The 25,650-nt window shown below is 45.2% G+C and overlaps 1 protein-coding gene across 2 annotated transcripts; it reads left to right on the forward strand.

Annotated features, from left to right (window-relative positions):
* The first annotated feature begins 103 nt into the window (after positions 1 to 103).
* On the forward strand, positions 104 to 25,326 carry rnf17 (ring finger protein 17). Of its 2 annotated transcripts, none has more exons than XM_056580562.1 (37): positions 104 to 240; positions 510 to 622; positions 852 to 949; positions 3,861 to 4,197; positions 7,743 to 7,844; positions 8,247 to 8,350; positions 8,946 to 9,114; positions 9,307 to 9,383; positions 9,470 to 9,544; positions 9,740 to 10,152; positions 10,830 to 10,925; positions 11,187 to 11,360; positions 11,561 to 11,729; positions 12,090 to 12,231; positions 13,816 to 14,000; positions 14,155 to 14,281; positions 14,421 to 14,586; positions 15,433 to 15,548; positions 16,380 to 16,497; positions 16,614 to 16,731; positions 17,101 to 17,331; positions 17,561 to 17,708; positions 17,813 to 17,925; positions 18,109 to 18,196; positions 18,435 to 18,553; positions 18,659 to 18,839; positions 19,248 to 19,359; positions 20,712 to 20,875; positions 21,099 to 21,218; positions 21,462 to 21,542; positions 21,881 to 22,003; positions 22,650 to 22,706; positions 23,596 to 23,706; positions 23,855 to 23,972; positions 24,223 to 24,358; positions 24,504 to 24,690; positions 25,008 to 25,326. In XM_056580562.1, exons 1-37 carry the CDS (start codon positions 177 to 179, stop codon positions 25,176 to 25,178), a joined length of 5,223 nt encoding a protein of 1,740 aa, XP_056436537.1. In that variant the 5' UTR covers positions 104 to 176; the 3' UTR covers positions 25,179 to 25,326. The 2 variants fall into 2 exon arrangements, with proteins under 2 accessions (XP_056436537.1, XP_056436536.1); XM_056580561.1 differs by having other exon boundaries at positions 105 to 240; positions 13,813 to 14,000.
* Positions 25,327 to 25,650: the final 324 nt, after the last annotated feature.

Here is a 25,650-nt window from a genome sequence, read left to right on the forward strand (position 1 = left end):
ACTAATGAAATCGGTTGAGCGGGTAGGTTATGTATTTAATATCTGGAAAAAAAAAACGTGAGGTGCACTTGTTAATCGGACCCGGGCGCCCCGCTAACACGTGACGCGGTGTCAGTCGGTGCCAACATGCTGCTCACTGGACTCAACCGTTCTTTCGACTCTACTTGAGGTTGGCGATGGATCGAAATATCTCCAGCTCGTTGGTTTGCAAATTATGCCTGGATGCTTACACGCTACCTGGTAAAATCTTTAATAGGTCCATGGATAAATTGCCCTACCCGCTCATCTATTTGTTGGTGTCAGTGCCATTCTAATGTTCTGTTACTAATTATTATTTGAGGTTTAACTTGACAGCTAGCTAGCGTGCTAACTTAATGCTAACTTTGTCATTTGGAAACTTGCTACTTGAAGTCTTTGACACAATTGTTTACGTTGTTTTCTGCCGTATATGCCGTCGAATGAATGTTCTGGTTTTTACTTCACGGACTAGTTTTATTCACGTATTCCAGAGTTGGATAGCCAGGGGAACCTTCCCCACATGTTGCTGTGCGGGCACGTGTTCTGCAGCGGCTGTCTGCTGTCCCTGGAGGACGACAAGGCCGTCCTCTGCCCGGACTGCGCGGTACTTAATACACGCTGAAGTCTCACATCTCAATTTAGTGCATCCAAAAAAACCTGTATGACATGTCCAGCTAGTTACTGGAATTATTTTTTTCCAATTTAAATATTGCATAAAAAAAAATAAGGGGACGCCAATGATTTAGGAAAGTTACGTGATTGTTGTGAAATAGAGGTTGCAATGTAATAAAGGTGTCAAAAAATTACTTTTATTGCAATGGGTATGGTTCTAGGTGGAGTCTAGCCTTCCAGAGGGTGGTGTCTATGGCCTGGAGGTAGAAAGTCGGATCATCGGCCTCGTCTACACAGTCCGGATGAGACAGATAAAGAGGTGAGGGACGGGTGCTTCACCTACTCCACTCAAAATGCGGGACTCTCTAAATCGACGCCACTTCGACCTGGGCGGGACTTTACGTCCTACGTCACTCGCTATGGGTTTGCATGTGTGCGCGTAGCCGTTTGTCTCAGGGATCTGTGCACGAACTCCCTTGCACTACAGATTACGAGCGTCAGTGTCGTACGCGATGGAGGGTGGGTGACATTCCTACAGTCTGTGATGATAGGCTATATTTCTACAAATGACTTACTATTACTAGCGATTAACATGACGAAACAACACGAACTAGGCTAACATTAGACTATAGCCATACCAGATAACGCCATACCAGCTAACCCTAACTATTTCTATTAAACTCTGAACCATTTTGCAACAGGCAACTGTGTGTTGGTGCGTCTTATTGCTTCCCGCGTCTGCATCTTTCCCACTCCTGGCTAATAGTTTCAGCTTTTGTACTGTATATCAGAAATGATCACCCTGTACCACACTGCTGACTTGTTGATGTTTTGTGAGCACTCACGCATTTCTGTAGGTATCTTAAGTTTCCTACTGGAGTCATCAAAACTTTGGACTTTGTTATTGTAAGAAATATTGTGTTGCAAAAACACTTTGTGTCTTACCCTTAGCTTTACCCTAACCTTAACCCCAGTAACATTTCTTCATCATAAACTACAAGTTACGCAAAATGGCATGCAAACATCCAGTCCAATATGAAAGAAAAAAGCTAGCTTCATTAAGGAATCGAACCCCTTATCCCCGCGTTAATGAGTTGTTCTCTGACCACTAACCCATCAGGTCTTAGTACATGCGATTCAAGAGTTAACCACTTGAGCATCTTTAAACTTCGGTTGCCTAGAAATTGTAAAGACAGTGATGTGTGTACATTGTGCGAGTATCCGTCACTCGCAATGTGTGTGCAGTCCAAAATGAAAGAAAAAACCTTTCATCACTAGGGAATCGAACCCCCAATCATCAGTTGGTCGTTGGTAACTGTAAACAAAGAAGTCGCATTTTGTTTAACTGCTAACTAACAAACGGGTTTATGCGTTCACTGAACAAAGATTATGGAAATAAAAGACCACTTTTCCATCAGAAAAATCATCAGAACCGTTATTACCAACCCATAGACACTAAAGCCAAAACCTTTCTCACATGCACACCCATCGCGAGTGACGGCTATGCGCACACATGCACACCCATAGCGAGTGACGTAGGACGTAAAGTCCCGCCCAGGTCGAAGTGGCGTCGATTTAGAGAGTCCCCTCAAAATGCATTGGATGTCGGATCCGTCGCTGCCGTCGCTTTTTGACGGAGCCTTCAGCGCAGGGATCCACAATGCATTGCACGTCCGTCCCCATTCAAAGTCAATGGGCAGTGGCGGTTTTAGGCACGGACCCCCCCCCCCCCCCCCCCCTCAACAATCTTGCCCGGGGCGCAACTGGACCTAGGATCGCCACTGTCAATGGGGATCAGTCAACGGACGGAAGCAGTGAGCACGAGGTTTCCCAACCTTTACCCTACATGCCCACTGCACCGTCATTTAACGGACGTGGGAAGGCGTTGCTGACTGATGGGGTAGTAGTCTTTGCAGAGGCATCCGTAGTGGGCACGGGGCCTTACGCCCCGTGCCCGCTACCTCCGTCCGTTGACTGATCCCCATTGACTTTGAATGGGGACGGACGCGCAATGCATTGTGGATCCGTCCGTTCCGTTGGAGCCTTTGGCTCCGTCAAGAAGTTGAAAAATGTTCAACTTTTTCGGCAGCGACGGATCCGTCATCCAATCAGATCAAGTATGGAAATTGAAGCACTGTGACGCGAATCGGTGCCGAAAAAGTTTAACATTTTTCAACTTTTTGACGGAGCCGAAGGCTCCAACGGAACGGACGGATCCACAATGCATTGCGCGTCCGTCCCCATTCAAAGTCAATGGGGATCAGTCAACGGACGGAGGTAGTGGGCACGAGGCGTTGGACTGGAACCCCACTAGGGGACGCATGAGGGGCATCGATGGATGGATACACATACAGATTGCCTAATGATTCATAGCCACAAGAAAACTACTACAAACTACTTTACTGTTGCCTATTTAATATGTTTCTTATAAAACAGGGAAGCCGAGGCTCTAAAATTTAAGATGTTACGGTTGCAGGAATTTTTCTATCCGACACATGTGTGACATGTGTCAGACAGAAAAGCCACGTCCTCTAGCACTTAGTGGCCCAATCTTTAAGTCTGCAGAGGGAATAATTTGGAATGTAGAACAGGATAATGTGAAAAGTGTTATTGGATAGAAGGGATTGATCTGACAGCAGGCACATAGAGGGTTATGATTGGTTGGTTATTAAGACCCTATAATTTAGGGAGCATCCGAAGTATATACTATTTCTGTTCAGTGTCTACTACTTAACCGTTAATGTAGTACGTTCTACAGCTATGCGTAGAACGCTTCCGAACACCACCGAAACGCCACCGGATGTTTGGAGATTACGTATTTCCCCTCTGTGCGCTGTACAACAGATGCCAGCAAAATTGAAGTCCCCTGCAATAATTTACCGTAGCTGAAGCCGCCGCTGCAGGTGGTGCCGGCTGAATTGTTGGATAGCGTAGTGACCTACTGTATACTGTGGCAGTAGTACGCATTCTGAAACTTTTTGCCTACTACAAAATGCGTACTGAGCATTCGGAAGCGCTATATTTGTGACATAATACAAAATGCCTACTATATAGCAGTCAAGTATGAGTACTCGGATGCAGCCTTACGGATGGCTATGTTGCTAAAAGTGAACATCCCTAATGCAGATGCATAATAAGAGTCGGGGAAATACGCTCAGAAAGTAAAAATAACATTAATTCAGGCAAGAGGCTGCTTATGATACATGTGTGTTTATGTGAATGTTTCTTAGTGAAAGGACGGTCTTGGGCAGTGGAAGCAACAGAGCAGCAAGGCATTGCTGGAATTCCCAACATCCCACACAGCGACCAAACGTCTCAACAGACGACGGCAAAACTGCAGAAGACACTGTCTCGACAAATAATGTCATGCAAGCTGACACTGGCAAAGCGACTGACACCGTACCAACCGGCAGTGCTACTCCAACAAGCTACGACGGACAGGACTCTGGCAAGGCAAAGGGTGACGAAACAAAGAAGTGCAAACCACATGGCAAAGGCAAAGACATGGACGATGTGAGAGATGGCGAAGCCTTAAAGGAGCAAGGCCATGTGGCGCATCCAGATCAGGTAATCCGATGGTCTGATGAGCATTGGTTGTCATATCATGGTATCTGCTAGCCTGGCTCCGCCCGCCTAAGTACTTCCGCTCGATTTGAATTTCCCTTCAGTACTAGGTCTTGGTCTGCGGTATGTTGGTGGGTGTTCTCCGTCTAAATTTTCTGTGTCCAATCAGCGAACAGAGGGAGTGGCTGAGAACAATGACGTTAAAGTCAGCCCTCATTGACGGGTATCTTCACGCACGGTGATTGGTTTGTTTACAGCCTGCGTTGGCAGATCCAGAGTGGCACTGGGCAGATCCTAGGGCTGCTAAATTATGGGAAAAATCATAATCACGATTATTTTGGTCAATATTGAAATCATAATTATTGAAACGATTATTTTTGACTTTGAAAGCATGTTGTATTTTTTCAGCATGTCTGCCAAAAAAACTTTGGAACTGAGAACTTTGAAATTTCGCCTTAGAAAATTCACAAAATGGTCAAAAAGAAAATGTTCCAATCTAAAATAATATAAAGATATGTATCTAGCTGTTCTGCCCTTTCTATAAAAGAAAAAAAGAAAAAAAAAAATATATATATATATTAGTGGTGGGCATAGATTAATTTTTTAATCTAGATTAATTCCAAAATTAATCTAGATTGAAATGGCAAACGGCAAAAAATCTGTTTGTTAACCTTGACAGCGGTCAATTATCCTGGGCAATGGTGATTTATCAAATATAATTCACCGCCGGAAGTTGTGAAGTGCCCATGCAAGTGAACGGAGCATAAACAAAAATAATTGACAGCTGAACGTTGGGAAGGCCCATGCAAGTGAATGGAGCAGTCTACAGCATTGAGAAGAGCTGTGTAATAATCCATAGTAATGTAAGGTTTAGAAGTTAAATATTTGAAAGTTGTAGATTAAATTAATATAATTTATATTGGAGTTAATTTGCTAGAAATGTACTTAGAATTTTTAGTCAGTTAATCATTTACATATTTTTGTTACACAATTATTACATATTTGCATGTTTACATATTTAACAGTCAGTATATTCTGTTGAATCTGCCTCTCTGATTCCCTCACGTTTACCTCAGGTCTAAATTCTAGCTTCTGATTGGTTAGTTCAGTCACGTGATGGTTCCGAACAAGGAAGTGTTTTAAAATAGATTAACGGCGATATTTTTCTTATCGCGCGATAAAAGTTTCCCGTTAACGCAGCCGTTAACGCCGATAACGGCCCACCACTAATATATATATCTATATCTATATTAGGGATGCAAATTATCGAGTAATTCATTAATCGATAGTTGTTTCATCTTATCGATCGATGATCGATTAATTGATAAGCGGCAATTCTTCTGAGAAGCTGAATTTCCTTCTGAATGTGACACATTTAGGTGGTAATTCAACGAAGTCGGTTAGTTGTTGTACTTTAAAATACATTTACATTTAGGGCATTTAGCAGACGCTTTTATCCAAAGCGACTTAGCCTACAAGTACATTGGTCAAAATACTTCCACATATTGTGCATTTGGCGTCTTTGTCGTCATTAACCAACTTAAAGTGGCTCCATACTGCACTCCGTTTTGCCCTCTTCATCGTGTCACTAGCTGTGTTCGAAATCGTTCCCTATACACTCGTTCCCTATTCCCTATATAGTGTACATGATATAGTGCACTATATAGGGAATAAGGAACGAGAATTCGGACACTACGCTGAACATTTCTAAACGTCATTTGCGTCAGTAAATGCGCCGGGTATTTGTGTGACGCAGACAGATGCGCCCACATCAAGTAAACAAACCGGGCACTCACGACGAAAGCTGGAGGTTGTTTTGATGTTGAATGTTACATTTCCTTGTTTAATTAATTTTGAATGTTAAATATTCCATGTTAAATCCCAAATAAATTGTTGACATTTCTAAACGAAAGCCGGAGACTCCATCATTAAATGTATTCGTTTTCGTGGTAATTCGGCTTCTTCTTCTCCCCTGGAAAAATACAACCGCATTGCATTGTGGTATACGGGAGTAACATGTAGGGAACATCGTATGTATTTTAAGTGCCCTATATAGTGGACCACTGAGAATTCGAACACCCTAGAAAATGGCGTGCACCCTATTTAGTGCACTACATCCATGATAGGGAACGATTTCGAACACAGCTAGTAGTGTCCCGCTTTTCGTTTGTCTTGTTCTGCTTCGCTTGTGATCCCGCTTGTGTTCCCGCGTGTGCGTCAAGTACGTCTGGCGTCAAGCGCGCCCTCACGTGGACGGTTGGGGAATTACGGGTTAAAAATGCGATTAATTGCAAGTAATTTATTTTAATCGAGTAATCTCTTATCGACAATTAATCGATAATCGATTAATTGTTTGCATCCCTAATCTATATCTATATATATATATATATATATATATATATGTATCGTAATTTTCGGAGTACAGCCGCGCCCTTTTTCCCTTAGCTTAGTTGTTAGTTTACGTACGCTGTACAGCGCCAATCAACTGTGACTGGCTTGCTGCAGAGTGTGAGCGTCTTGGGAATACCCGGTCAATATAATGGATATAATATGAATACGTAAGACAATCAATATTCGGTATTTATTATGGATTTATTTTACAAATTCCCTGAAAAGATGCACGTTCCAGGATGAATTGAAAAGCTCCCGTAAGGGCTGAGATGGCAGAGGACAGCTGATTTGGAACGGAAAAACAGCTGTTCGCTTTCACGGGGAAAAACTAAGGAACTTCAACCTACTTAGGCCTGCTAATTAACGTTCAAAAGCTATTAAATCTTCAACAAAATATGCAGATACTGTCAAAATCGGTTCCAGGGAGTATATAGGGATTATTAATGTTGTTTCTGATGGTGTTATTTTCTGGAACGAGTATTTGAATATTCGCTCGGAAAAACCAACGAGTATTCAAAGCCTGAAAAATGGCATTCGGGCCAGCCCTAATGGTAATTAAACATTAAAACACCTGCGGCTTATAGTGCAGTGCGGCTTATATATGTACACATCATTCAATTTAGCTGCTGCGGCTTATACTCCGGTGCACCTTGATAGTGCGGAAAATAGGCTATATTTTTTTTTTTTATAGAAAAACTTGATTATGTTAATTTTGTGATCGTTTGACGCTAAAATCGAAATCGCGATCAAAATTCGATTAATCTCCGAGCCCTAGCATATCCAATAGTTTTAAACCTCAACAGAAACCCGCCTTCAAGGGAGTTAACGTTTGTCCATTGAGTAGGTCCAGACTCTCAGTACAAATGAAATGCAGTACAAGAGGAGGACCAGGCTAGGTATCTGCTAGCAACAGTTACAAACACTTAAGATTCAAAGTCCATTTCGGAAGTTCGCAGATGTGATGGACATCGGTGGATTTGATTGAGATCCAGATCCAATGAGCTAAAACTAACACAATAGTGGGGATGTAACAGTCACAGAACTCGGTTCCTCAGTACGGATCAATACGCATTGATCAGAACACGTGTTTCACGGAAACGTTACCAATGTATTGAACCAAACAAAATCTGTGAATGTTTGTTTTCTCGTCTGTGCAGTGCGTTGAACCTCCTGCAGATGGGAATAGGGTAGAGAAGCTGGTGGATGAAGCTTTGGCCAAAGCTGCAGAGAACCTGGCCCACCTGGAGCAGATTCAACAGGTTATGTCACCATGTTCCACCTTAAATGATTTGTGATTATCTGGTGCACTATAGCAAACTTTGTTGAGCTGTTGTGGAATTGTTCTGGAATCTAGAAAGCACTTAATGTAATATCGGTTTGCATTAACATTTGAGAACATGGTTAGATAAATAATTTAATCAACTTAAGCGCCTAAAACGTAAACTTTTTATTGCAACTTCCTTTAAATTAAAACATCTGCCAATCTACTTAAAGCAAATGTAACAACTGATACACAGCTAATAAAATCACCTTCTGAACAGCACTTCACACTTAAAAATCGACAAAATCAAACAACCACGAATCATGTTATCACAACATATGTCTTAATGCTGCAATGACTATGTTCTGACGGTAGGGTCATTTGTTTGTTCTCTGTCCAGATACTGTTGTTGGGACAGTCCATCCAGGTCAAGAGAGAGGAGGAGAGGATGCGCACGGAGGTCAATGAATCTGTGTTCCAAGCTAACCAGCTCCTCTTAGAGAGGTATAAACCTTCTGAGAGACACTACCAAACACTTCCTTCATGAGGTACAGAAAAAAAAAGTACAGAAAGTATCTTTGGAACCAGAAGGGTTGTCAGAACGAAGATTCTCATCCAGCTGTCATGTCTCTTTCTGCCGGACAGAAAAACATCATTCTGCTTGGCTTGATTTCATCCTCAAATATAAATATAAGAATCAATCGCAGGATGAGTATTGCGTTTGATAAAGTTGTATTTATATTCCAAGCGCTGTATTAACCAGGGATTGGTACGAGGGATCGATCGTCAATAATTTGTCTGTGACGTGCCTGCTCTGCTTTTTCCCATCTTTATTTGCTTCTTCACAAAGGCAATGCATGTCACGACTACGTTTCATTTAGTCATGTTATGTGAGTGAAGAAAATGGTTAGCATCATATTTGACCTTGCAAAAGGCTAAGCAATAATACTTTTATGTTGCTGTGAAATAATCGAAAATCATTTTGCCAATATTGTCGTCCACCGTATTGAAACCCCCATGAATAGAAAAATGTTAGCTAGTAAAAATGCTTCAATAAGACCACATTTTTTACCGCGTGTGTATTTCCGGGGCCCAACAGGCAGGAGGTGCTGCTGAGGGAGTTGAAGGCGATGGAGGTTCACTTCCCCAGCACTGAGGTGCAGTTGGAACAGGTCCAGAAGAGGATTGAGGCAGTGGAAATTGCCGTGAGGAAGGCTCGCCAGGTCCGACTCCACCCTTCCCTCGAGCTCTACTGTGACCTACACATGGTAAGGAGCATCAGAACTCAACGAGGCTCAGAACCTCTGTCCTGATCACTATGGGATAGAAGCCACTCTGGTTATCTCTATATTGAGGAGGCTTTGGCCTTTCTGGAATCCTGTCCTTATTAGGATACTTCTACTACTTGATGAGTAGATGGGAACCTTCTAGGAATAACATAAAGTGTGTGTGTGTTCTAGGTATTGGAAACCCTGCAGGCACCTGTGATCAGGGAGAGTTATGATCTGAGCTGCGTCACCTTGGGATCCGGAGTCAGGTAGATCATGTGATACTGACTGTGTTCCTAACTGTGTGTAGTGTATAAATTGCGTGTTCCTAACTGTATTTAGCATGTGTTAACAGCTGTGTGCTCCAGACTGACAGTCTGTCTGACTGTCTCAACGTGTGTCTCATACTCAGAACTGGATCCCCCAAACCGTGAGAGGAACACGCACGCACGCACACATACACACGCACGCACGCGCTCATGCACACACACATACACACACACACACACGCACGCACACATACACATTTGCTAACCCTTATCATCTAATCTGGCTATATATTAAAGAAAAGTGTCGCAGTATGATGGTATTCTTCCAGTATAGTAATAAAATCTCTTTTTTAAAGATTAACCGAAACCAGCCTGCCGGAGCAGCTAGCTACCGGACCCCTGCCAACGAGTGGTAGGTTGACTCTCCCAAAGGCTGAGGCGCTGCGGTGGACACCCCCTGCAGTAAAGGAGGTGGAGGGGGAAAAAAATGAAATGGTTTCTCCAAAGAAAGAGATGGCGGGTTCACCTCACAGAGAGAAGGAGCAGCACGCTGCACCTCCTCCGGTGACGGTAAGGAGCGACAGAGAGGACCAGGCTAGCGATGCGGTGAGTGGCAGCAGGTCAGAGCCGACCACCTGCCTCAAGCCCAAGGTGAGAGCTCTGACCACAGTCGAACCTCCTGCTGCTCCCCGGCCCCTCACCCCCGACGTCGTCATAGAGGCCTTCATCGAAGAGGAGGACGAGGAGGAGGAAGAGCAGCGCTGTGAGGGTGCGTGGGTTTACTGCTGCCCCTATTTACACTTGCATCACATCGTTTAGCAGATTTGTTTTATCCAACACGATGTGGGGCTGAGAACAATCAAATGATCTGTAACCCTAGGAACTGTTTGTGTGCAATGAATTTCCTATCTTTTTCTATACCTTATTGCTGCTTTCCTTTTTTCACCTGTTGCTTCCATGTAAGGCTGGCGGATTCATTGCTTATTATTTTTTCAATTTACATATTACATTTCTGCACAAAATACATTTCAAGTAATCAATAACTTTTTTCCATTAAATTGGCTTTCAGTTAAAATAATGCTTGAGACCTTTTTGCAGTTTTGCTGCATGCATACCCCATATCTTTTATTCAAAAAGAACCGATAAGAGTACCGTTGAAGTACCGGATCGATAAGAGATAATATACCGGCCTATATCTAGATAAAGCACCGAAACTAGATCCTCCAAGCTGTCATTTTGTTTGTTTTTAATAAGTAAATTATGGGTTTATTTGCAGTGATATTAAAGTGACAAGACATTTATTTACAATTTGGCAATATTTGACAGTTTATAATTACAGTCATCTATACAATTGTTGGTATTTGGGACAGTTGGCCGTGACATGACAATACAACGCATCTCTATATAAAACCTTCTCTTGACAGACCTTTTTCCTTTGTGCCACAGCTTCGCCGCCCACCGGCCCTGAACTGGCCAATAACAAGCGGAGGACCCAGAAGAAGAAGACTCGATTGGCAATTGTGCCGCTCAAACAAGGGCCTGGTAGGGGCGTAGCACGGATATACATGACCATATGGAACGAAAACTGAATACAGAGTATTTCCTTTTTAATAGTTGGCAAAAAAAGATCATTTCATAACATTATAAACTAAACGTATGTTCCGACAAATGGGTTTAAGTTCCTCACATTGCATTAAAGCAATGTTACATCTAGTCAAAAATAATGTATTTAAGAGGGGCAATGATTCTGTCCGTCTTCCTCTCTACCTCTATCCCACTTTCTCTTTCTTCCTCTTCCCCCAGTCTCCAATGCCTCCGTATACCCGTGGGTGGAGTTGATCCATGTGTTGAATCCGAACCACTTCTACGTGCGCTATGTGGCGGAGCTGAGAGAGGCGGCCATGTTGTCTCAGAAGATCAACCAGCTGATCTCCAGACTCTCCAGCTTCTTCACCTCCGGAGACATGCTGGAGACGGGTATGTTGTGTATTGGATAGACGTTATATTCAAAGGACGCTTCATGCTCCAAATGTTCTTCTACTCATACGTTTTTACAATGCCCTATTGCAGCTTACAGACGTGGCATGCCTATGTGAGTGTTCGCAGTGTTTTCTTTTATAGGTGGAGAATGATATTTTCTACAAAAAATAATGATGGTGTGCTTGCATGCTCTCCAGGCTCCCAGGTGCTGGTCAATGATAAAGTCCATCGTTGGTGTCGAGGGACGGTCGTCCGTCTCTCCAAGATAGGAATGGATGATGTCACTTCGTGCCCCGCCCACCTGCTGACCAGCGCAAGCCTGTTCTTACTGGACCACGGCGTTACAAGTACCGTCAACCTGAACATGTGTGTACACGCAAGCACACTGACACACACACTCGCGCAGGCAATGCTATGGCTACAGGTTCCGATATTTAATGGGGCTACCCACGGCAATTATGTTTACACTCATGGTATTGTAAGATGCCTTAGTTAAGTTCTAGCATACATAAATGGCATCTCTATACTAATCTGTATAGCACAGCCCTAGAGGCTGCACATTGCCTCGCCTCATTATATTCCCCTCTCTTTCGCAACATTACAGCTCCCCCAGTTCTGTTTTTAATAAACCACCTCATATACTTTTAGTGTGATATTGTTGCAACAAAAGCATTCATAGGTTAGTCATGTTCCGTTTGTCATCCGTCTGTCCTTGTTCCTCCACAGTGAGCTAGGGGAGGGGATGGGCAAGATGTCTGTGGTGGAGGAGCACCTAAGGAAGATGGATGACGACATGAAGATGGAGCTGAGTGGCTGGACTCCCCTTGCCATCAGGTGTTCCTTCAAAGACCTGGTGCCTGCTGATCTGGTAACGTGCACCTCATGCTTATGACTTGATGAAACTGCACCAACTCTAAAGGTGCGAACACACCAAGCGCGTTACTCGCGTACGACGCGTATAAAATTGGCAATTTTTCCATAGGGAACCATTGGTTTACGCGCGTATGAGACGCGTACACGCGTAAAGCAACATTTTACTCGCGTTAGGGGCGTATGAGGCGCGTATATATACGCGCGTATATATACGCGCGTACATATACGCGCGTATATATACGCGCGTACATATACGCGCGTACATATACGCGCGTACGCGAGGAGTTCAAAAAATTGAACTTTTTACGCTCATACGCGCCGCAATAGCCAATCAGCGTTGAGCTTGACCCGACGTCACTGGCAGAGAGTAGTGAGCTTGGACAGAAGCATACGGCCGACATCTTTCTTTATTCTGTGTGGAAATAGTAACATAGTTACGCCATTAAATGCTTTTATGGAAACATTTTTAGCGAGAAATGTGCATTTTACTTTCATAATGTTCGCCCGGTGAATGTGAAGGATGTTTGGTTTGATAGTTATGACGAAGAGGGAACGCTCCGTTCACTTGCATGGACAGAGTCTCTGGTTACTAAGCAACCTCAACGTCTTGGCGGACTATATATCTGCTGATCAACACTACGAATGCTGGAAACACACCAGACACACCATGTGAAGTTATTTAACCAGATTATTGTTATTTATATCCAATATTATTTAATCTAATCCGATCTAAACTCTATCACCCAAACACGGCGGCGTTTGGGTTTCCTACCTCGGACTCCAGCGCAGCCATGTCCATGGCAGCCACGGCCGGCAACTTTCTTTATTCTGGGTGGAAATAGTAACATAGTTACGCCATTAAATGCGTTTATGGAAACATTTCTAGCGAGAAATGTGCATTTTACTTTCATAATGTTCGCTCGGTGAATGTGAAGGATGTTTGGTTTGATAGTTATGACGAAGAGGGAACGCTCCGTTCACTTGCATGGACAGAGTCTCTGATTGCTAAGCAACCTCAACGTCTTGGCGGACTATTTCTCTGCTGATCAACACTACGAATGCTGGAAACACACCAGACACACCATGTGAAGTTATTTAACCCGATTATTGTTATTTATATCCGAGATTATTTAATCTAACCCGATCCAAGCTCTATCATCTACCCAAACACAGCGGCGTTTGGGTTTCCTTCCTCGGACTCCTAAATCCAGCGCAGCCACAGGCTGGGGGGGGGGGGGGGTTTGGGCGGTCTCATCTACGCGCGTATGCGTACGCGCGTATCTGACCATTTTTGACACAAAATGGTCAAGCAACATTTTAGGTGCGTTACGCGCGTACATGGTACGCGAGGTACGCGCTTGGTGTGTTCGCACCTTAACAAACATACCTTAAGCTACGCTAACGTGGAAAGACCTCACTTTTAAGCTACACTAACTCAAACAGACCACAGGATAAAGCTACGTTTTCTCAAACTTACCTCAAGCTCAAGCTGCGCTGACTAAAGCAGACCTTGACTTTTCCGTTGTTTACCGGCAAGGTGCGGGTAACGTGTGATTGTGTTTGCCTGTGCATGTAGCAGAGCGGTTGGGCTAATGACGCCCGAGAGGCGTTGCTTCAGGCGGTGGGCTCTGCGGTGGTGCAACTGCAGCTGTTCTCAAGGGAGGGAGACTACCTGCTGGTGGACCTCCGGAAGCCCACCATGGACTCCGCCAGCCCCTGTCCTCTGTCCGTCCGAGACTTTCTGGTGTTTATGAAAGTGGCCAGGTGGGTGGATGTACACATATGCATATATTTATAAAGTGTGTTTAGAAATATGTCTACACGCAGACACATGTAGTCTGATGCAGGCCTCAACATTTTTAAATGGTTCTCTGTCCTCTTTTCTAAATCTGTCTGTCTATACATCTCTCTCCATCAGTTTCTACTCTCCGTCGACCAACCGCAGCACCCTTCTGTTCTACCCCCCCATCCACCCCGGGATCCCATCAGACCACAGCGCCTTGGTCACACATATCAACACACCCCAAGACTTCTACATACAGCTGGTACGCCCGCACACACACACAAACACACACCCTTCACTCTGCCTCTCTCTTGCCCTATGTCTCCGTGTCATCTTACTCCCTTCTCTCCTTTCTTAATCATATCTGTTTCATTCTTTCCTTCCTTCCCCCTCCCCCACAGGTGGGCAACATGGAGTTCCAGCTCCTCAGCTCTAAGCTGCAGACGTGCTACGGCTCCTTGTCGTTGGAAGGGAGTGACTGGGGCCTGCAGCTCTACTGCCCCACTTTGATGCAGCCCTGCGTTGCCCGTTTCCGCGACAACCTCTGGTACAGGGCCCGCATCACAGGTCAGCGACTCTCCACCTATGTCATACGCATTTCAAAATAAAAGCCCGTCCCTGGCATGTAAGTGGCCCCACTCAGTAGAAACTAGGGGTGTGACGAGTTCTCGTGCCACGAGATCTCGCGAGATTAAACTCGACGATATTACCCGTCGCATTAAAAATCGGTCTCGAGAGATTTGTGATTTATCCAAACTTCTATTTGTCGCCTGTGGGGGCAGTAATGCGCCTTTGCTACATCTAGCCTGCCAGAACCTGGAGAAGGAAAAGAAGAGGAGAAGGAGGGGAAGCAGGGGAAGCATCGAAAGCAGCCATAAGCAAAATTTGAGTGTACATACGATGTAGCCTACATGTTACTCCCGTATACCAAAATGCAATGCGGTCGTGTTTTTCCGGAGGAGAAGAAGAGGCTGAATAACCGCGAAAACGAATACCTTTAATCAAAGTACATTTTGGGTACTTTGGTTTTGCACATAATATTGTTTGCTATTGAAAAAAAGAGAATTATTTAATTTATTTTAATTTAACTTTTATAAATTTTAGTTTTAGTTTCAATTTCATGCATGTAAAGAGTTATAATAAAACATTTCAAAATGCATGCGCGACTTGGTTAAATAAAAGTCTGTTGGTCCAGTCATATAATTTGTCATTGTAGTTTTCTTAAAATCTCGTCTCGTCTCGTTCTCGTGAGCTGAGTGTATCGTCACACCCCTAGTAGAAACACAGAAAGATGTTAATGTACATGTCTACTGTTTTGTTCATGATGTATGTTTTTGTGTGTGTTCGGGATTTCTATGTTTTTGTGTTGATTGTGATGTGTTTATATTTATATGTTTGTGTGTGTGTCTGTAGGCATGCTGGGTGATAGGAGTGTGGAGGTTCAGTATGTCGACATTGGTAATGAAGGGATTGTCTCCGTCAGCGACCTGAGGAAGATCAAGGATGAGTTCTTCTCCCTCCCTGCTATGGTCTGTCAGTCCACCCACTACATCCCTGTTAATTCAGTCATCATTCATTTATTCATTCATTCAGTCATGCACCCCATCCTGTCACTTTACCCCCTTTTGTCGCTTTATGCCCCTTTATCCCTTGTGTATATTTCAAGCAGTTGCACTATTCGTATTTTATTCTATTTTTATATTACTTACCTTTCAATATTTACTTCAATTAAATATAATTGTTATTTGTTAGGAACCATTCAATTCAAACATTTCATGGTCATTATAACTGGATAAAGTGTCAGTGAACCAAAAATCGTGTGAGGAAAGCGATTATTTTGTTTTGGACTTCTTAAGCAGTGTGTGTAAGATGCGATGCTCTCACCAGTGTCTGCCAACCTGTTTGTGAACATTGTCCTCTGCTCAGATCTGGGGTTCTGTTGGGGATGTGCCTTTCTGTGGGTATGGTACCGCCAGGGTGTGTGTGGAGCCCTGTATGAGGAGCGCTTAATATTGTTGGCTGCATCCAAGGGGATGAAGCCTCTCGGACACTTGTAGTGTAACGCCATGGTGTATGGCGCTATTGATTCTGCAACAATCGCTCGGTAGCACACTCACAGGCCGAAGTATGGCCACAGCCATAACCATGGGATACAGCCTCCTCCCTCCTTCAACGATGCACACACGAAGAGTACACTTGAAACAATCATCCATTCATTGTGTGTGTGTGTGTGTGTGTGTGTGTGTGTGTGTGTGTGTGTGTGTGTGTGTGTGTGTGTGTGTGTGTGTGTGTGTGTGTGTGTGTGTGTGTGTGTGTGTGTGTGTGTGTGTGTGTGTGTGTGTGTGTGTGTGTGTGTGTAGGCAATCCAGTGTAGTCTGGCTGATGTGATTCCTGCTGATGGGGTCACCTGGAGCCAGGCATGTTCCGACAGGCTCTCCTCCCTTGTCCTCAACAAGCCGGTCACCATCCTGGCCATAGGTAACGCTCTCTCACACACAGATGACACGCATTGTATTTAGGATTATTTGCTACCACCGAAGCCTAATCAGACCCGGGGACCACCCTGAACAGTGCACGGTGTGTCGTCCCTGCAGGTGAGATGCTGTCCAAGCAGCAGCTGGAGGTCCGACTGCTGGAGGGGGGTATCGGGGGCCCTGAGGTGGACGTGGCGGCGCTGCTGGTCTCTGAACACCTGGCCTGCTTCAGGGACGGGTGAGTCGATCATCTACTTTCTATCGGAGATACTCCGATAGATGTGGAACCCGGTATAGTGTACTACTTTTCAACCATAATTCCCCGTAAAAGTGAACAACTGATGCACACGTGTTAACTGTATCCCATGATGCTTATACCTTTTCATTGTTGACGGCTTAATCCAATAGAAATGGTCGGCACATACAGGTCCCTTATTCCAATTAGGGGACATTCAGTGTTCACTATGTTTGGGCATAAGGACACGAGTTAGCCAATTAAACTCGTCCCTAATTCATCTACTTCCTTTCTGCCAGTCTCTTACGTATGTCCTTATAGTCCCCATCCGCCCTCTCTTCCGCTTTCTCCCATCCTCTATCCACTCTCCAGATATCCGAGCCCCCAGATCAACAGCGAGACCGCCATGTGGAACCCGCCAATCGACGAAGAGCAGGTGTCCCTAGAGCCACGCCCCCAGCCTCCTGTCAGTCAGGACTCAGAACCCTGCCCCCAGCTACAGCTGCCCACCGTCCTGACGAACATCGAGGTGACGGTCACCCACTTCACCTCGCCCGGCAGCTTCTACGTCCAGCTGGCCCAGAACGAGGCGTTGTTCGAACGGTCAGTACAGAAACACCTCGGCACACGACCTTATGAAAGTGTCAGTAGCTCCGGTGGAGCGCATGCAGTGTGAGCTGTCCTATCGGAGCAAGGCTACCAACACACACATTCTGGTGGTGGTTTGTCTCCACACATTTAGTTAATGTTCAATCTGTAATCCCTTGTTGTAATGTGTGTGTCTGTGTGTGTCTGTGTGTGTGTGTGTGTGTGTGTGTGTGTGTGTGTTCAGGCTGTCTGAGCGTGTCCAGCAGTTCGCAGAGGCCTCTGATTTCATCGACATGGTGTGGAAGGAGAACATGTTCTGCGCTGCACTCGTCAATGGAGTCTGGGAGCGCGCTCAGATCCTCACAGACGTCTCCTCCGATAACATCGCTGAGGTCTCTCCTACATCCTTTTAATACACTAGCTTCCTATCAATACACCTTGTTTAAATAATAATACTAATCCTTAAGGGGTTTTGTCCCCCCCTGGTGGTGTGTAGGTGCAGCGCTGTGACTTTGGCAGCAGGGTGAAGCTGCCTGTGAGCAGCCTGCGGCCACTGAAGCCCGCCCTGCAGGGCTCCCTGGCCCTGGAATGTAAACTGGCCGACATAAGGTTGAACGCACGCACACACGCACTATAGACATTATCTGAGGTATATGGCTGTAGACCTTGAGCTACAAACACGCCCAAGCCTTTGGGGATGTCCTAGTATCGAGGTGGTTGAAAAATGTTGGAGGAAGGAGAGTTAATGTGCAGTAACTCACTCGTATATCCCCATGTGTGTATGTCTCCCAGGCCAGCAGGGGGTCCTAACTGGACGGCCACAGCATGCAACTTGTTTTCCTGCCACCTGGACAAAGCCCTGTTAATGATGACCATCAAAGTACGGCCACACCCCTCCCTCCAACTACTCCAGTTAGACAGAATGAGATACAGCATCTCTAACTAGAGCAGGGGTTTTCCATTGAGCCCTAACGTGAGCTGGTCAAATCGTCTCTCTTTCCGTCTATCTCTCTGCCCTTGATCAGCCTCCACCCCTTTGCCTCTGTGTGTCTACACTGTACTTTTAGTATGTTTATCGACCTTCAGCTGTGTTCAATCCCTTCCTCCTCCTCTCCTAGGAGGTGACGGAGGAGAGGCCGTTGTCTGTCGTTCTGTCGTCCCTCAAAGTCGGAAAAAAAGGGAACCTTGCTCACCTTCTGGCAAGCCAGGGTGTTGCGCTCAAGGAGAGGAAACCCAGGTGTGTGTGTGTTTGGGAGAGTGATTGAATCGGTGGATAAAACACACGCAAAAAGATGTCAGGGTGTGGGTGTGTGTTGACATCAGCTCTACTCTCTCTTTCCAGTGTGGCTTCAAAGGCCCAGGCAGCAGCTGAAAATCAGGGAGGGGGCGACACACAAAACAAGTGCCCCACAACTCCTCCGCAGCCAACATCTATTGCACTTCCAAGCCTCACCCCTCGCTTCTCATCCCATGCAGACTCCGACCTGAAGCCGGCTCCCCGCACCTATCAGTCCGCTGAGAAGGTGAGGCTGAAGATCACTCCAGCCAATCAGATTAAAGAACCAAGTGACTCCTAAGCTCACTTCATTCAGGCAAAATAAGAAGAATTATTCACTAATAAGTCTTTTATTATCTTGAACCTTTTTATGCAGTTTCTGAACGTTCTACTCTAGTATAATCCTTGGGCCTTCGCCATTCTTTTTGTAATTCGACAGGCATTCCTTGTTCATCTCGAACTGGAATGTTTTAACATCTTCGGAAAAGGCCTGGAGGCCATACCGATCTTCAGAGAGAAATAGAATGTGACCTTGAGAGATCAGAACGGTTTCAGGCTAAAATATATTATTCCCAAGGGATGTTGATATTACTGAAGTCAGGTGTGGTGTGTGTGTCTGGATCCGGGTGTGTGTGTGTGTCTGTGTGTGTGTCAGGTGAGGACCGAGCTGTACAAGGCTCCAGACCTGCCAGGACCGGGTCACACCAGGATGAGAGTCTCTGCTGTCGGGGAGGACTGCCTCATCTACCTCCAGACAATACACGCAGGTATGACCTCATCTACCTCCAGACACTTCACGCAGGTATGACCTCATCTACCTCCAGACACTACACGCAGGTATGACCTCATCTACCTCCAGACACTACACGCAGGTATGACCTCATCTACCTCCAGACACTACACGCAGGTATGACCTCATCTACCTCCGGACACTACACGCAGGTATGACCTCATCTACCTCCAGACACTGCACGCAGGTATCACCTCATCTACCTCCATATTTATGATTAGGACTGTAACGATTACCGGTGTTACGGTAAACCATGATAAAAATGTTGTCAATAAAAATTACCGTTTTCAATTTAAATAGAATTATTATCTCGGTGGATAACCGCGCCCGCAGTGTGGAAACCGTGTGCTTAAGTCCTTCCCAGCGCTTCATCCAAGTCTCCTGAAGTTGCTGCGCAGGCGCACTGTGTAGCCTACAACATAATGTTTTAAGTTACTTGAAGTTTGAATCATGGCGGAAGGAGGAGACGACAGAGCTCAAGACACTATCAGCCTTCTAATAGGGATGTGCACTTCTGCCAACAATTCTATTCAATATTCGCTGAGAAGTATTCTAATAACATTCGATAATCGGTTCAATCAAGAACCCCCCACGCACCTCGGATACACGCACACACAATGACACAGGGAGAGGCTTTTATGATTCGTGTGAAATCAATCTGTTTATTTCACCAACTGCGCCATCAACATTCAACATCAAAAATATTTCAACGTGGGCTACAGCAGATAGGCCTAGATGTGCCGAAAACAGATCGCTAATTCATTTTACTGAACACAGCCTGCATGACGGTGAACTAGGCGCGTCAAAAGAATAACTTCCCACGGTGTGTCTTTGTACAATTTATTTGTTACCAGCATTCGCAGTATTGATCAGCAGAGAAATAGTCCACCAAAGACGTTGACGTCACTTAACTTATAAACCCTGGGGTTGATAAGTTACCGGACTACTTGCATTGTGTTCCGATAGGGAAAAAAATAAACTTTCCTTGATAGCGGTCATATATGCTTAGCAACGGTGAATTATCAAAAAATTATTCACCCCGGAAGTTTTGAAGGCCCATGCAAGTGAACGGAGCGTTCAACAGCATTGAGAAGATCTGTGTAATAGATAACAATAGTCACATTCATTATTCGATATTCTACGTGACTCCGACTATTCGACAATGGTTGCCCATCCCTACCTTCTAACAGGACTGAAGTCTGGGCATATTTTGGGTATTTAACAATACCGCGAAAACCGGGATAATTCTGGTCTCAATAACCGTGAGGTTAAATTTTCCTACCGTTGCATCCCTATTTGTAATCCACTGGTTGGTTGTGGTCCGACCAGAGAGCCAGCTGGAGGTGCTGAGGACTAGGATCGAGGGCAGGATGAAGGTGGTCCCCCAGAAGAAGCCCTACACCTGGAAGTCTGTGCTGGGCTGTGCCCTGATGGGCATTGACATGCTCTGGTACCGAGGACAGGTCCTGGAGGTGCTCAGAGATATGGTCAAGGTAAGAGGAGTACATGTGTACTCACCAACCCACTGATGTATGCAAACGTACCCCCACAGATATACATGCGCACACACACTTTCTGACACTCACACACGCACACTTTCGGAACCTCGCACGCACAAATAATTATAGCAAAACATTGAGGCAAGCATGCATAACAGGTGCTCACTGCACACGTATAATGACAAATACAAAGGTGTGTTTGTTTTTTTGTGTGTAGGTGCGCTACGTGGACTATGGCTTAGTGGAGAACATCCCTGTGGTGCACGTGTACCCTATGCTGCTCTGTGAGGAGGTTCCTCAGCTGTGCATGCCCTGCCATCTCAACGCCGTCAACCCAGTAAGTCAACACAGACGGATGAGGTCCTGGTTAAGACCTTTAAACAGACGCCATCTGAAGACCTTTTTAGAAGGAAAGATGGGTTATCTGTCTGTTAGGGGTTTTCATTTTCTGTTTCACCGTGATGGCATCACTTTCTCTTATGAGTCAATACAATACACACTGCACTACTTTTTATAAGTTTGCTGTCATCGAGAGGCTAAATTCTGTCTCTCTCTTCCCCCCCCCCCCCCCCCACAAAAGGTGGGGAGGGCATGGGAGAAGGATGCGGTGGGTCTCCTCAAAGAGCTACTGATCAATCGAACCGTGGACGTGCAGGTCTTGGTAAGGTCAAAGATCATGTACAGCTTTTAGATACCCTCTGTGCCCTATATAGTGAACATGGAATAATACACTATTTAAGTATAGGGGAAATGCAGGCACTAATTATGAGGCAGAAATCTTATCAGCTTCATGTGTATTGGACTCCTATTTGACCCATTGTGTGTTCAATGTCCCTCTGTGACCCATTATTTGAAATAAGTTACAAAGATGGTAACGTGTGCATCACCTAGTATACGGTGCGTTATGGCTATAAAGCCTTGCACTTTATGGGGAACCAGATTTGTACACTGAAAGTTCCTATGCCACAAAGAAGAAAAGTATGCCCCTCCTGGTTATAGGAGGTGCCAGGAGACCCTCGCAGAGTCCTGACGGTAGAGATCTTTCTGGACGGACTGCCGCTGAGCAAGATCCTCTGTCACCATCACCATGCCAACATGGACATGAAGCTCCTCAGCCAGCAGGTTATGTCTCCCTGGTCACCACCTACCCACAGTACTCACCACTCATACTCACTCACCACACACTTGATACATGTAGCAAGGGTATGCTGTGTGTTTGATTAGCTCTGTATCAACACGGAACCACAGCAAGTATCAACACGGAACCACAGCAAGTATCAACACTCAACTACACCAAGTATCAACACTCAACTACACCAAGTATCAACACTCAACTACACCAAGTATCAACACTCAACTACACCAAGTATCAACACTCAACTACACCAAGTATCAACACTCAACTACACCATGTATTAACACTCAACTACACCATGTATTAGCTCTAATTTACACCAAGTATCAACACTCAACTACACCAAGTATCAACACTCAACTACACCAAGTATCAACACTCAACTACACCAAGTATCAACACTCAACTACACCAAGTATCAACACTCAACTACACCATATATCAGCCTTAATTTACACCAAGTATCTACACAACTACACCAAGTATCAACGCTAAACTACACCATGTATCAACACTAATTTACACCCAGGTATCAACACTCATCTACACCATGTATCCATATTAAACTGAACACTGAGGACAGTTAACCCAGATCCCTAGGGCAGTAAAACTGAAGCTCATATTTTCCTGCAGGTCCCAACCGCAACACCATGCCTGCCCAACCTGGACCATTGGGAACTCTCCCTGCAGGTGTGACACAGTCCCCAGAGCAACCACATGCAGTAGCCTAGCTACCAAAAGCATTCGTCCAGCCACCTCCTTTGATCGCCTAGCAACCACATACAATCACCCACCAACCACGTGCAATCACCAGGCAACCAAGGGCAATCACCTAGCAAACCGTTGCAATAAGCAACCGTATCCAACCCCCTAGCCATCGTATGCACAGGAAACAGAAAAGGCATTAAAAGACTCCCATCTGGCCCCCTACTGTGACCCACAGTAGGGGGCCAGATTGAGATCCCCTGTACTGAGCACTGATCAAGCTTATTTTGAAAACCCCTGTTCTAACAACTGAATGTAACCCGTTTTGAATCCCCTGTGCTAACAACTGAATTTGTCTTATCTCGAAAAACCCTGTGCTGAAAACGGAATAACGGTTGTCTTAAAACCCCTAATGCTATCGACTTAGTGAAATTGTTATCTTGAAAGACCTGGTGCTACTGACCGAATGTGACTGTTGTTCTAAAGCCCTGGTGCTACTGACCGAATGTGTCTGTTGTTCTAAAGCCCTGGTGCTACTGACCGAATGTGACTTGTTCTAAAGCCCTGGTGCTGCTGACTAAATTTGACTGTTGTCTTAAAGCCCTGGTGCTACTGACCGAATGTGACTGTTGTCTTAAAGCCCTGGTGCTACTGACTGAATATGACTGTTGTCTTAAAGCCCTGGTGCTACTGACCGAATGTGACTGTTGTCTTAAAGCCCTGGTGCTACTGACTGAATGTGACAGTTGTCTTAAAGCCCTGGTGCTACTGACTGAATGTGACAGTTGTCTTAAAGCCCTGGTGCTACTGACCGAATGTGACATGTTCTAAAGCCCTGGTGCTACTGACCGAATGTGACTGTTGTCTTCTTCAGGGACTCTGCATCCCTGAGAAGCCCCCGCTGGGGCCCTTCACCTTCTCCTCCCTGCCACCAGAGGGTTCTCAATTTAGGGTTACGGTCAAACACATCTGCACCCCGAACGAGGTTCGTACAAACAGCCGACTAGCCTACCACGAGGAAAAGGTTGAATAAAGGGATGCCATACGACTCTGTCTGTGCCCTGGTGACACTCAATGGTGTACATGTACGTGTGTGTGTGTGTGTGTGTGTGTGTGTGTGTGCGCGCGTGCAGATGTTCATATGGGTGATGGAGAGCGGCAGGAATTCGGATGTGAACGGCCTGGACGAGATGCTGTCCAGGGTCACCGCCGATGTGGCCCAGCTGCCTCGCCTGTCCTCCTTCCCTCTGGGTGAACCATTCTTTCCCGCCGTCCTCACCCTCTCCCTACTTCATGGAGAAACATTTAGCAAACAAACACTCACACTTCGGTCTGAATGCAAGATGTTCTTGTGTCAATGTTAATAGGATACTTTGGTCTTCGGCCTCTCTCGCTTTGTCCCACTCAATTCCATTTTAATCACGTTTATTTGGCCAAATTATGCAACGATATGTTATGAGAACAAGAAACGGTAGTCACCGCTATGGTTGTATGCGAACAGGAAGGGCTTGTCTGGCTGAGTATGGAGACGGGATGTACTACCGGGCCAGGCTGATGGAGTTCTCCAGCCTGGACCCGGTCAGGATCATGGTACAACACGTCGACTACGGTTCAGACGACATCCTGCCCACCAACAAGTAAGGCACAACCACCAAGTGTTAGTCCCAGAAGTCTCTTCAACTTTTTTCATGTATCTTTTTTTTTTAAGATTACGCCTGTTTATCCATAAACGGAGGCCTCACTATTCCTGTACGTATACACTGTGTATCGTGTGTCTCTCAGGCTGAGGGCAATGCCGGAAGAGCTCCTGAGGTTCCCCGCCAGGGCTGTGAAGGTCAAGGCTGCAGGGTTTAGGCCACCCAAGGTTCGCCCTGACATCCCCGCTCTGCCCTACGCACCCCAGTGGAGCATAGAGGCTCTGGATCAGATGCTGAAGCCTCTGCATGGCAAGCTCACCGCCACGGTTCTGGTGAGCATCCATAGCTTCATCTTAATACGGAATGTTAATAGGTGTTACTCGTGGTTGTAACATGGATGCATGTTGGTCAGTGTTTTTTTTAAAGGAAACAAGCATGGGTCTTTAAGGCAATGGGTTCAATCCCTAGTGTCCACATTATACATGTAGGCATCCTTGACCCGGATACCTGACCCCTACCTGCTCCTTACATTCACCTTCACTCCCTTTTGCATATAATTATGTTTGATAAAACAGAAAATCGATGAGTATTGCACTAAATAAATGTCTAGTGTGTTGACTTAATTGAGTTATAATTGACTGTTTTCCAGACTCTGGAGCCAGAGCCAACGCTCCTCCTGTATAACGAGAGGGGGGAGCTGGTGCACCTGCCGTTAGTGGCCAGCGGGCTGGCTGACGCAGATGGCGTCACCCCTGGTCCTCCCGCTGCTACCCCCAGAACCCTGGTTATGGCCCCCAGCTTCTGTAAGATCATAGACTGAATGGGGGCCATTATTCAATCTTTCTGCCGCTGGTTCTGCTGATGTTGGATTCTGTTATGTTTTTTATGTTGCCGTTTTAAAAATGTTCATTTTTTTCGAAAAAGCAGTTATTGTTGGATGCCTTTTATATTAAAGTGCTCTGATTTAATTTACCATGGTTTTGGTCGAATCTCTGTTTATGTTGCCGTGATAACGGTGTTCAATTTATTTGGTGTTTTTCTAAAAGCAGTTGTTTGATGCATTTTGTTTAAAATGTTCAGATTTAATTTACCAGGATGGAAACGTTCTAGTTTTTTGTTCAGCCAAAATTGGTCAAGAGGCAGCTAAAAAAAAACGTTTTTTTCTATTTACGATTGTTGAAAAGCTGTCGCATATCTACACAAAAAAAACATAAGCAAAAATAGTGTCTATTGAGTTGCTTGAAGGTTCAAGCTAGTTTTTGACCCTGTGTAAACTACCACTTATTCTCTCC

Source organism: Gadus chalcogrammus, chromosome 20 (assembly GCF_026213295.1).
Source record: "Gadus chalcogrammus isolate NIFS_2021 chromosome 20, NIFS_Gcha_1.0, whole genome shotgun sequence".
Taxonomy (NCBI): Eukaryota; Metazoa; Chordata; class Actinopteri; order Gadiformes; family Gadidae; genus Gadus; species Gadus chalcogrammus.